At 42.1% G+C, this 12,195-nt stretch overlaps 1 protein-coding gene across 1 annotated transcript; it reads right to left on the reverse strand.

Annotated features, from left to right (window-relative positions):
* Positions 1 to 71: 71 nt before the first annotated feature.
* LOC143338006 (anthrax toxin receptor 1-like) lies at positions 72 to 11,979 on the reverse strand. Its single transcript, XM_076758080.1, has 17 exons — positions 11,644 to 11,979; positions 10,915 to 10,986; positions 9,649 to 9,720; positions 9,370 to 9,451; positions 9,122 to 9,226; positions 8,417 to 8,485; positions 7,182 to 7,262; positions 7,021 to 7,081; positions 6,503 to 6,598; positions 5,160 to 5,229; positions 3,453 to 3,531; positions 2,976 to 3,071; positions 2,751 to 2,801; positions 1,482 to 1,577; positions 1,173 to 1,346; positions 997 to 1,077; positions 72 to 227 (listed from the first exon to the last, which is right to left on the reverse strand). The coding sequence occupies exons 1-17, from the start codon at positions 11,766 to 11,768 to the stop codon at positions 189 to 191; spliced, it is 1,449 nt and encodes a 482-aa protein (XP_076614195.1). The 5' UTR covers positions 11,769 to 11,979; the 3' UTR covers positions 72 to 188.
* Positions 11,980 to 12,195: the final 216 nt, after the last annotated feature.

The following is a 12,195-nucleotide window of genomic DNA, read 5'->3' on the forward strand; positions in this document are numbered from 1 at the left end:
TGGTTTTAACTGATGCACAAGAACAAGTCATAACAGGTCATGTTTTTAAAAATACAAAAATAACACCAGAATATAAGTAAATAAATTTATTTACAAGACACATCGAATCTGAACATGTATCTCTTGAGTGTACATCTTTGGCCAAAAACTGGAATGAAGTGAAAAGTGTTGATCGTCATGTTTGAACATCAGTGACTCTGAACTCTGGTGAAATTAATGCAGCGGCCCTGGAGACAACAGAAGACAAAGATACAATACATAAAACAACACAAGCCAAACAGAGCGATGCATGTCGTGTGTTCATTTATGTGACTTAACATAAAAGCAACCCATCATGATCCATTGCCTGCCAGAACAAAACAAGCTAAATGTGGCATCTTCTCATGTGAACGAACCTGCGTCTAACCAATTTCTTCCTGTAAAAGAATTCTGCCAAAATGCATTTTCCTTAAACTTTTTGGACGCTGTGAGAATATTTAAACACTTGACCACAGTCTGAAACTGTAGCATCCTTCAAATCTGCGCCATAATCTGCTTGAGATGGCAAATAACATCGATGTTTAAAATGTTGGCTTTTAATAAGAGCTCAGCTCAGCTTGACCACACAGAGGGACAAAATAAGAAGATCATCCAAATCAGGCCAGTCAATATTGTAAGAAGCACACAATGCTAAATCACTGGAGGGCCTGTAGCCTGTTTGATGACGCACTGAACGAGTGTTGGTATTTAGACTGTTATTTATAACAACTGAGTTGATACAGGGAGCTGTTACATGTCTGTTGAGCAGATATGTAGAGGGGCGAAATCAGCCAGGATTATTTTTTGTTATTATCTAATCAAAACCCAGTCATGTGGGTGGATCCATTTGCTAATCAAATGAATTTGTCCTTAATGACTGCAGACAGTCTAACCGGAAGATGTGATAATCAAAGTATTCTTAATTGTTTTCTTTCATCCCAAGCAGAGTTTTAATTGTTTTCGCGGGACGTTTCTTACCTTGTCCCGAGATGTCGGTCTCATGATCGCCACTCTGTGGTATTGTCTCCTCAGTAATGCCAGCAGTGCATCAAAACGCCCCTGAGGGTCCAACCACATCAGGTTAATGCATTACGAAGAAACATCTAAACAAAGTGGACAGCACTGATTGGTGATTGATGAACCTGTTGTCTCACCTTGATGGGAGTGTACCATTTGGACTGTGACGGGGGGTTGTAGACCGGAGGAGGTCGTGGTGGGGGTCGGGGTATGATGGGCTCCTCCACCTCCTCAGGCATAGTGACGACAGCATCTTTGGCTTTCTCTAGCCGTGAGCCTTCCTCTGTGGACCCCTTCTGCCCCCAACGCACCTACAGACCAAAGGTAAAAGGCTGCATTTTGAAGTTGAAAACCTCAATGAATGTAAAAATCTACGCATAAGGGCGCCATCAAAGTGCGAAGACTATGGATTTTTTATATGATTACTGTGTCTGTATCTTGTTTACCTCCATGCGTTTGATTCCTCCAGGGCCTCTGCCTCCATAGTAGGAAGCATCCACCGTAGGCCACCTGTGTTTGGGTGAAGAAGCTTCCTCTGGATCCTTGAAAACAAGAGAAGTAAACTGAAATTACTTTTTCAATGATAACACAAGGTTTGAAGAGAGGCCTGTTTAGAAGTCTGCTTGTTTGACTGTCAGGTGCTGCAGCCAATCAGACACAGCTGCAGGTAGTTAGTTATTTAATGTGTCTCAGAAGTGCTGAGCCCAAACAGACTTGAAACAGTGAAACGTCTATCAGACTAGAACATAACCTCGTACATGTGACATTACATTGCAAACAGAGAACGCTGTTTTTCGAAGTTCTACAAATCAAATTAGCCATAAAAAACATTCCCTTCCTAAAAAACACGACCCGGTTTTTAAACAATTATCCAACCTCAGAAATGCAGGACATTTTACTAAAAAAGGGCTCGTAAATCATCATATAAAGAGCAACACAACATGAAATCTCACCTAAACCACTTAACAAACAAAGCCTTTCTCTCTTCAGGGAGACCAAAAACCTGCCTGAACTTAACTTTGCAAGTAAAGATCTTTGACTTTCAACTTTAAATTCTGCTTCAGATTAGGTTCTGCACTGAGGTGTCTTTTCATGAGGCAACATGTTCGTAATTTAGGTTTGTAAGAAAGGCTTTAGGACATCAGGTGATGTAGTATTAAGACCTAACAAAGTCCATCTTGGGAGCAAGCTGTGGGGGATGAACGGGTCAACTACAGGAGATTGGGGTCATGTTCAGGACTTATTTGACTTATTTTCATTTTCTTTTTAAGTATTATTTGCAGTTGCACTTTGGTTAGGTTTTGGAAAAAATCATGGTTCAGGTTAAATAGATCTTTTCACAATGTAAGCCGTGTTTTAAAAAGGCTTTCTGTCAGAAAATACGTTCTGAAGGTAAACTTCTGCCATGTGTTCAGCAGACCATCTTTCCTCGTACATATGAATTAAATACAAAAATCCTGATCCACATTAGTTTCACTATAAAGTTGTTCTTGCTGAAGTTTTGACTTCTTCAAATTTGCTTCCTTTTCTTCATGCATCTTCAAAGTAGGTGAAGTTTTGACAGAAATCTCTACTCTGCTTCTTGAAAAATAGTCTCTCCAGTCAGTGCAACAAAAAAAAAAACAAAACCCAGACTTCAGGCTCAAATTGGCCCTTCAGAAACCCACTGATGATGTAAGAGAAGTATATTTGTCAGCAGTCTGCGGTCTACTCACAATGACAGGAGGTGGAGGTGGCGGGCGAGAGGGGGGTGGGTCTCTGATCACCTGTAAGAAACAATATGACTAAGTACTACACAACACTTAACAAATAAATAGGAGTGTTACTAAAGGAGCCCTGGCCAACCTGCAACACTAACACTCAAGCTATTTCCATAAATAACAACAGCACTGAATTATGGTTCGTACTTCCACAGGCACATACACAGACTGCAGACTCACCACAGTGCAGCAGAGAGGCCAGAACCACCAGAGTAAAACCAGAGCCAGCAACAGCAACAGAGCCAGCAGCAACCAGAGCACCCACGTCCCATCTGACTGCAATAAACACACGCTAATCAGCCAAACACGTTATACCATACACCTGCAGATGTGCTTTTATATCTTGTGTTATGATTACACTGGCACCGGTACCACTGAGCCACATGTGCACCGACTCAGAGATACTTCTTTTCCCATTTTTAAGTTCTCCTCTTCAGTTTTAACAGCAGGTATGATGGGTAAATGTTGACTCTTGTGTTATATAAGGCTAAATGCAAAATTGGCTATATTCATACTGTAGTGATATAATTGTAATTACTGGCAATCTATCATGACAGCATCATGTCATGAGTTAATATTCATTTCTGAGTATGAATAGGGCAAATCAACTGATCTCCTTCAAGCCTCTTTAGTTGGTGCTATGCGACTGCTACTCACACACGTTGTGGCATAGATGGTGACGGGACTGGAGATGTAGGACTGTCCATTGTTGAGGCTGACCAGCACTTCGATTGACCTGCAGTTATTAGACAGAATCACTGAAAACACCATCAAAAGAAGAGACAATTGCACAGTTGCTGCACACCTGTGAACAGCCATTTTTCCTGCATTTTTCATTGGTTATGATGCTTTCGTGAACTAAGTTTGACCTCTGTGAAGTCAGAAAGGTGCGTGACAAGGTTTAAGTTGAGTAAAACCTGAGTAAAAGTTTCTCAAAAGTCACTAATAGGCCCCATCAGCTACAATGTTTGAGCAGCACTGCCTTGTAGCCGTGTGTCTTGGTAACCTTGTCACTTTCCCTGTTGACCTTCCAACATCATTAGTGCCAAGAACATTGACTCACTGAAAAAGGAAGCCATTGCCATTCATATTCTTATCATTTTGGAGGCAGATTTCCTTGTTTGCCATCATAGCTCGCAGTTAAATATTGTTTGCTTCCAACATTTGAGGGTGGGCTCAGCTGAGATTGTTTCAGCTTTGTCCCTGAGAAACTGCACAAACTATGAGCGAGTGTTTCAGTGAGGAGGGAGTGTTACAGAGTGGGCGAGACACGATGGAAAGTGAGAGGTGACTCGGGACAGATAGAGGGAGGGAGGGACAGACGCTGTTTGAAGTGGGTGAAGTTAAATCAGCTTTGGCTCGCTCTCTAAATGCCACAGAGATATTCTGGTCAGACTGGCTTCGGTTTGTCCAACGCTTTGAGCTGTTCGCAGATATTTCTACTGTAAACACTGGTCTGGTCTCTCTCTCCGTTGCACAAACAACACCTTTCTAGATTCTAATTTCAACCTGCGGTATATGCACAGACCTGGTGTTATGATTCGACGCAGCAAGACATGTTGATTGAGTTAAACTGCTAAACTGGGCATCTACAAATATCATTTGGAGAAAAGGGAGGAATTCCTTCTACGTTATTGCAAACGAGGCGTTTAAGATCAGCTTAATCAGCTGTGTGAAATGCTGCCACACCTTAGTGCTGTCCTGATGTGACACCACCACTGGGCCGATGATAGACTTTATTTGTAAGCCTGCGTTGAGCCGGTGCTGTCAGAGAAATGCCAATGTAGTGATGTTATAAAATGATGTCATGCTGAAGTGCTTTCCAGAACTTTTTTTTTTTCTTTTCTAAAAATTCAAGTCTTTTTTCTGTTGACGGTTAAGAGAAAAGGCTGATGGGGAATTTAATATCTGCAAGTATTCTCAACGAACTCACAGCCTTTGGGGCTAATACATATTAATCTTTAAGGTTTTAGTAGCACAACAAAGGAACTAGAAAGAGAAAAAACGAGGACAACAAAACAGATCGTGAGCAGACATAATGAGAGCTTCAGTCACTATTTTCAGTGTTCAAACACCACTGTGGTTTCTCAGCTGTAGATTAAGAAATTCTTGTGGCTACTGTTTATTATGTGGGTGACTGCAACTATACATCATTAACTCTAAATAACAATGGCCAGAATGCTATAATGTGACTACGTGAAAATATAATTGGAATTACAAAAATATAACTGCCTTTAAGAAGAGACTTTGTGCTGATATGAAGCTCCTTTTTTATTTTTTCTCTTGCAGCTTGTTTACAGTTTCACACAGAGTTATGAACAGTCTGCGTGTGTGTGTGTGTGTGAGTGTGTGTGCTTGACTTACTGTCCGACCTCGTGCAGAACAGGAGCTGGACACAGCAGATGGCCGTCTGTAACCACTGTTGGCTTCTGGTCTGAGAGGAAACAGAGACAAACTCTGAGACCCTGTTTGTGCCTACAAAGACTTTCTTGCAAAAACAACATACAAATCAACAGCAATTACTGCCTTGCGGTTCTATGCCTCCGCCAACCAATCAGGATGCAGCTGACATCTATGCCTGTGAATTAAAGTTATCACTATATTGAGGATTCTATGAATCCAGTAAATCATTTCCAGTGAGAAACATGCTGTCTTCACTCAGGGACTATTTTTCCGGAGGAGTACAGATGACTGACAGAGGGCTTCATCACATGGAGCGACGACAATCACCTGAAGCTCAATATCAGCAGAACCAATGAGCCTGTGGTCGACTACAATGCTTCAAATATATGTTGCTGCAAAGAAGCTACAAACTCACAGATTCAAGGTGGACAGGTGAGTTATGGTGTTGAATAACGGCCAGAACAGTGTTTGTACAGAACATTACGATGTCACAGTGAAGCTGACCTTTGACCCCTTGGATATAAAATGTCATCACGCCATCATTTTGTCCTATGAGACACCTGTAATGAGTTCAATGTGAATTCTTGAGTTATGGCCAAAAACATGTTTTCTACAACAATTTAGTTCCAGTCAGTGTTGGTACATCATCTAATTTTACACACAGACAAGGTGGTGTGTATGTCGCTGTCATGCTGTCATTCCTGTGTGTTCATTATGAGTTAAACTTGTTCGACAATTGTCAATGCCATGCTACCTCCATTTTTTTGTACTGTTCCCTCATAAGAAGTTTTGGAAACATCAAAGTCAAATGAAAATTCAAAGCAACAGAGCGGAAGCAAAAGAAAGAACGAAAGGAATTCCAGCAGAGCCGATAAAAACAAGCCGGTCAGAAGAAGAAGCCAAAGATAAAACATAGTTATGTGTTATCCCTTCATGTCCTCTCAGTGACACCCCCCCCCCCCCCCCCCCCACTTCCCTTCGATCTGTTAATAGATTAATGAGAGAGCGAGAGATACACAGATCTCCTCCCTCTGCTCAGCCTCATAATGTCTCCTCTGTTCTCCAGCTGAAGTCAATAAAAAGCAGCCACTGTTTGTTTCTGGACGTCATGACTGTGACTTTCCACTGCAGATCTGCACAATGGGTCACATTTCACTTCATACGTGATGTTGTCCTGCAGTCCCGTGTGGGCACGTGCTTTAGGCATCATTGGTAAGTAAACTTTTAATGTTGCCTCCTTCCACATAGGTGCAACCATCCAAAACCAAGCCGTGTATCAGCTGATATGTCTCGAGTGTACTGACCGTATGTGTTCTGATTGACTGTGAGGGAGCAGAGTATGTTGTCTGTCCTCTTGGATCCGCTGAAGCCACTGCCCCTCAGCACCACACTGAAAGACTCTGGGAAACATCAGTCACATCATTACACAACCATGACATTGAGCTCAGATTGCAGCAAACAGAAACAGCAATCATTATACAGCAAGTGTGGTAACTGAGCAAATTAAAATTAAACGAGACAAATTGTCTACAGTCATGCTAGAGGCTCCGTGAGGGTTCTTTAGCTAAATGTTTACTCCAGTATGCTAACATGCTCAGCAGGTATTTTTTATCGCGTTCACCTTGTTAGTTTAATTTACTGGCATGCTAACATTTACTCATCAGCACACACAATGCACACCTGATGCTGATGGGAATGTTATCAGTTTTGCAGTTATTTGGTCAAACTACAAATGCATTTTACATAACAACATAATGCATTTACACCATACTTTAGCTGCATTACTCTATTCAAACATTACAGATGCAGCAAACTAACTTACCGTTCACACAAACACTCGACGGCTCTATTGTGAATACGTCCATGCATGACTGCTTCAGGATCTGTGTGGAGACACATATAACAGCTCAGGTTGGAAGTCTGTACTCACACAGTGTAATGCCATGCTGTTTTTGTACATTGCTGCATGTGACGTGACCTCACCGAGCTGACGATGTCCTTGAGGGCATGAAACCCGGACAGCACTGGGAAGACTTGTTCTGTGCCGTCTGCTATTTCAGCGAGCTGTGACAAAAATCAGAAGAACTATTCATTTTAATTCTCATACCAGAAGAATTTTGCATTTCAGTGCTCACTTCTTGCAGCCTCTGCAGGAGATCCGCTTGTTTCGGGTCAGTGCTTCAGCAGCGGTTTGGGAGGAAAAGTCAGTTTATAGGAGATGAAAGCTCTGGACAGCTGGCTGAAGCTTTCATCTCCTGTTTTAATGGTAACAGAACAGGAAGCTGGCCTGGCATTATCTAATTAGGGAGTGATATAATTATTTCCTCCTCAGCCTGCAAAATGCACTCACACACACAACCAGGCCGAAGAACTTGTGCACCCGTTGACTTTCCCGGTCATGAATTATACAGTTCTGAGGCCTTTCAGTTATGCTTATTCATACTTATTTTGCAGCTCAACACTGTCACTATAACACGATTAAGGCAGCATGAATGATTCAGGGCGGGGGGTTTGTGCTGCAATGAACGCCACTTTAAATGAAACATTGTATTATTATATTTCTCAACAAATGTAATTACAGTTTTTCACTGCGCTGTAAATTTCATTAAGAATAACTTATGACATGGTGTTGACTGTGGAAAATATCACATATCACAGCATTATTACAAACACTGCAGACCAGTGGTTCTTTTGAATAATGGCAGTTTTTCCCATTTGTATTTCTTACAGCCAGCACAGTCAGCAGAAGACATTTGGGTTCATTCTTATTTGCATGAAAAACAACTTTGAGGGCACATTGGGTTTCATCCTCACTGAGTTCAGTGTTTTCATTACCACCACAAGGCTCCTTTTCAATAACCTGATACCTGCGCGGGGAGAAATCAAAGACTCTCCGAGGAAATGGAAACTCAAAACAAAATGTATTCCATGATTTTACATAAACCAATCGCAGCATAAACTATAAACTATGAATCTCTGCCAGCTGCTTGCTGTTCTGTGGGAGGCTCCAGTTGAACTCAAGCAGACTAACCAATCAGGTCAAGGTGAGTTAATAAATCTGGGCCAAAGACAGCAGCCAAGCTAACACACACAGACAGAAAGTCAAATAAAACCGCAGCATTTACAAAGCAAACAGTATCAGTGACAGAGACAAGTTTCTTTCTCACAAGCTGACGTGAAAGTCAAGAGAGAAGAGTCACCTAAAAAAGTCCTCCTACCTGTTTCTGGTCAAAGTCCATGACCCCGACACAGTACACTCTGGCTCCGAACCCTCTGGCTTTGTCCGCCTGGGAGGCACAACACAAAGTCCTGGATCAAGATCTGCTTTGACTAACATATAATCAAGCCATGTCGGTGTTATCAGACAAGATCATATGATCTTCTTACAGTTCAGTCATGTCAAGCCCTGCAAAACTTATACAACAGCCTAGAAAACACACTATCAGGTTTTAGAGTGATAAATGTTTTTGCCTCTTCCAATCAGCAACTGGTTCAGTTCATCCCTCCTGATACAAAAATCAACATACAGACCCTTGAAACTGCTGATGAGCTGCTTTATTTGTCCCTAAAGGGCAACTGGCCATGCAGCAGTGAAACACAAGATAAAAACAACAAGAGCAAATAGCACATGAACTCATCCTGAATCTGCAAAAAAAGGACGGAACAGAGCTCATCAACAACAAACCCACAAACCAAATAAAACAGCGGAACATGAAATTTACTGAGACGGAATAGCTGAGCATATTTCAAGTCTCTTCAAGTTCTGTTGTGTGCTGCATTGCTTGAAAAGAATCTTAAAAAAATAAGGAAAATGATCATGGTGAACATTATTCTTCATCCTACACGTCAACCACGCCATGGTTTCAATGTCATTTATGCTGTGTGTGCGTGTGTGCGTGTGTGTGTGTGTGTGTGTTTGATACCTCCTGCACACTCAGTTCATAGGGGTAAACCTCCAGCTTGCCATCAGTCAGAACGATGATGATGCTGGATGAGGGCGAAGTTTGCGTCTTCATCTGCTCTGATACCTGAGGAGTGAGAGTTGGATCAAAGTCTTCAGCACAGCTCACACACATACACACTCATGTAGCTCCCACAGGATTGTGACACTTTGACTGTTGATTGTTTGGGTTTGATGAGACCAGTCACACTGTTTGATGAGTGTACGTACCGCCTTCATGCCTTCATGCATGTATGTTTCACCAGCAGGTTTGATTTGGCTCAGCTTCTTCAGACCCTCGTCTATCTTAGACCTGCACAGATCACAAAGCACGGACGGCACGGTGTCAGTAAAGACTGATGACAGCTCTGTGTGATCTGGTTATCAATGTTGTGATGTTGTTTATCAGTTAGGAAGAGGAGGAGGAGGAGGAGGAGGATGATGGGCTTGGGTGAGGTGGAGAGGGAGCAAAGGAGAAAAGAGGGAAGGTTTAAAAGGTGAAGACGGTACCTGTCTCCAGTTAGTGGCAGTATCACGACCGCTTTGGCTGAAAAGACAATGTAGGAAACCTTCATCCTGGGACTGAAACACACACACAGACAGACAGACAGACAGACAGACAGAGAGAGAGAGAGAGAGAGAGAGAGAGAGAGAGAGAGAGAGAGAGAGAGAGAGCTTGTGAATCTACAAAGCTACACGACCCATAAAATCAGAAACTATGTTTTGTATCTTTTACAAGGTGGCTTTGGAAATAAAGACAACAAAACGAATTCCCATAAATTCAATTACATATAATTTCATTTTGATTGGACAGAAAATAGATGAAACCATCAACGCCAACAGGATGACATGAAATAAGATGATATAATGTACTGAAACAAAACACAACATGACATCACAGTTTCGTTACCTAGAGGGGTGATGGTGGCGCAAGTACACCGCAAGACCCTTCTCCCTAAGTTTTACTAGTTTATCTTTGTATGTCTCTGTCTGCTCTCTGGCTACTTTACCTGGTTAGATGCTAAAGTGACACATATGACACTAACATATAGCAAAACCTTTAATCTTATCATGAAGTGTATTGTAATGACAAAGCAGACAATGCGATGTTGCATCACATAAAATGCACAATGACATATAAACTTACATGAAATATAAACTTCATCAAGCAGCATTTCGTTTCATGTCATCAAACGCTTTCTTCGACTGAATCACACCCTCTGATCTCCACACAGTAAAGAACTGAAGCCCTCACCCCCGTCAGTGCTACATCCGCGCTCTACCCCTTCAGGCTGTGAAGGGGGACAGGACTGTCTGTTGTGGTCAGCACCACCTTCGACATCTGGCTGGATGTTTTGCACTCGTATTTAGCAACCCACTATTAAACCTAAAGATATCACACACACACACACACACACACACACACACACACACACACACACACCCTTTGCACCATTACCCAGAGGGGTTTTGGAGCAGTTGGTGGCCTCTTATGATGTCTGCTGCCCAAAATAGACATGGCCTACTTTTCTACTCACTACTACTGTTTGTACTGTAATTTAAAGACCTGTAATGACTCCTCACTCTTTAAATAGCCTTTTTTCATTAGTTTAGCTTCCAATGTAATATGCCTGGTTGTCTGTTAAGCACTTTTTCACTTTGTTTTGAAGTGTGCCATATAAAGTTCTACATTACTGTGATGGGACGAGCAGGAGAGACACGAGAGGGATAAGCGTCACAAAGTTTCAAAGCACATAACAGTGACTTGACGCTTACCTGACAAACCTGCTAGTGAGCTGCTCCACAAATCCATAGATCTCATCCCAGTGTCCCGACACGCTGCCTGATCTGCAAAAACAGGCGGCACCAGAGGGATAAATCACACTCATCCAAACGTGAAATATCAAATATAATCAAACTCAGCTTGCTGTATTGACCGAGTAGAGGAGCTAAAATACATAAATACAAACAATATACATAGAAATAAATACATGCAAACAGAGATACAAGTTCAGAACAATCTATAAATATGGAGATTTATGTAGAAATTTGATCGGCTTTCCCAGAAAATCCATGGAGCTCTCTTATTCAGGTCCATCCTAACATAAAAACATCATGCATGCATAAGAAAAAAAAACAAACAGGATGGGTGTTGGTCAATTTATTCTGCTGCTGCATAGAATAAACAGATACTTCATTGTGTTACTGTCTGTTCAGGACTTAGTTAGTTCACCCTGTGAGGAGCAATGCAGACTATAAAAGTGAACTTTCTCCAAGTTTACACCCCCAAACGCTGATGATCAGACAGAAAAGATGAGCAGAAACTCTGTCCAACCTGCAGTGAAGCAGCAGAGGGACGTGGAAAACTAAACACAGCCATACAAGGAGAGGACCGAGTCAAGAGTCCCTGCACTTTTGAGAAATGTATGAAATAAATCTACCGCTCTGCCCCTGCTGGCTGCAAACAAACACGCGCGCAGACACAACCGATCCGCGTTCACTCACCTGTCTAACACAAAATAAATATCAAACGCTCCATCACAAGACGCGTCGTCGCCGTCATGCAGCGACGAATGGACGCACACGCAGAGGAAAAGGAGGATTCTGCAACAAATCCACATCCGATCCATAATCCATGCGTTTCATATCAGCAGTCAGCCGATGCAGCGACGGTATGAGTCCTTCATCGTCATCCTCACAGCATCAGGCCGGGGGTTAAACATGTTGTCTCAGCGCTGGGTGGAGGTACAGGCTGACGGTGCTCATGGCGTGAAGGGGGCAGGACACTGAGCTGCTGCCCACCACAGTCCCAGCAGCAGGATCAGGATCAGGATCAGGATCAGCAGAGCAGAGCTTCCCTCAGGATTCTTCAAATTAAACTGAACTCACCAAGGCAGCAAAATACTACCACTGCTACTGTAATACTACTGTAATACCTGAATCATCTTTAATATGTTTATTTATTTCTAAATCTATTTATATGTTAACACTGCAAATGTAAATATAGTGCTATAATTGCGCCATAATTAGTCTCTTGAGTATTTTCTTTATATCTAT

This window comes from Chaetodon auriga, chromosome 19 (assembly GCF_051107435.1).
Source record: "Chaetodon auriga isolate fChaAug3 chromosome 19, fChaAug3.hap1, whole genome shotgun sequence".
NCBI classification, from domain to species: Eukaryota; Metazoa; Chordata; class Actinopteri; order Chaetodontiformes; family Chaetodontidae; genus Chaetodon; species Chaetodon auriga.

Coding starts and splice junctions, on each gene's coding strand:
- LOC143338006 (XM_076758080.1), bottom strand. CDS start 11,768: ATGGATCGGATGTGGATTTGTTGCAGAATCCTCCTTTTCCTCTGCGTG. Junction 8,486..9,121: donor ATGAACTGAGTGTGCAGGAG/GTATCAAACACA, acceptor TGTGCCTCCCAG/GCGGACAAAGCCAGAGGGTT. Junction 1,078..1,172: donor AATGGTACACTCCCATCAAG/GTGAGACAACAG, acceptor TTGGACCCTCAG/GGGCGTTTTGATGCACTGCT.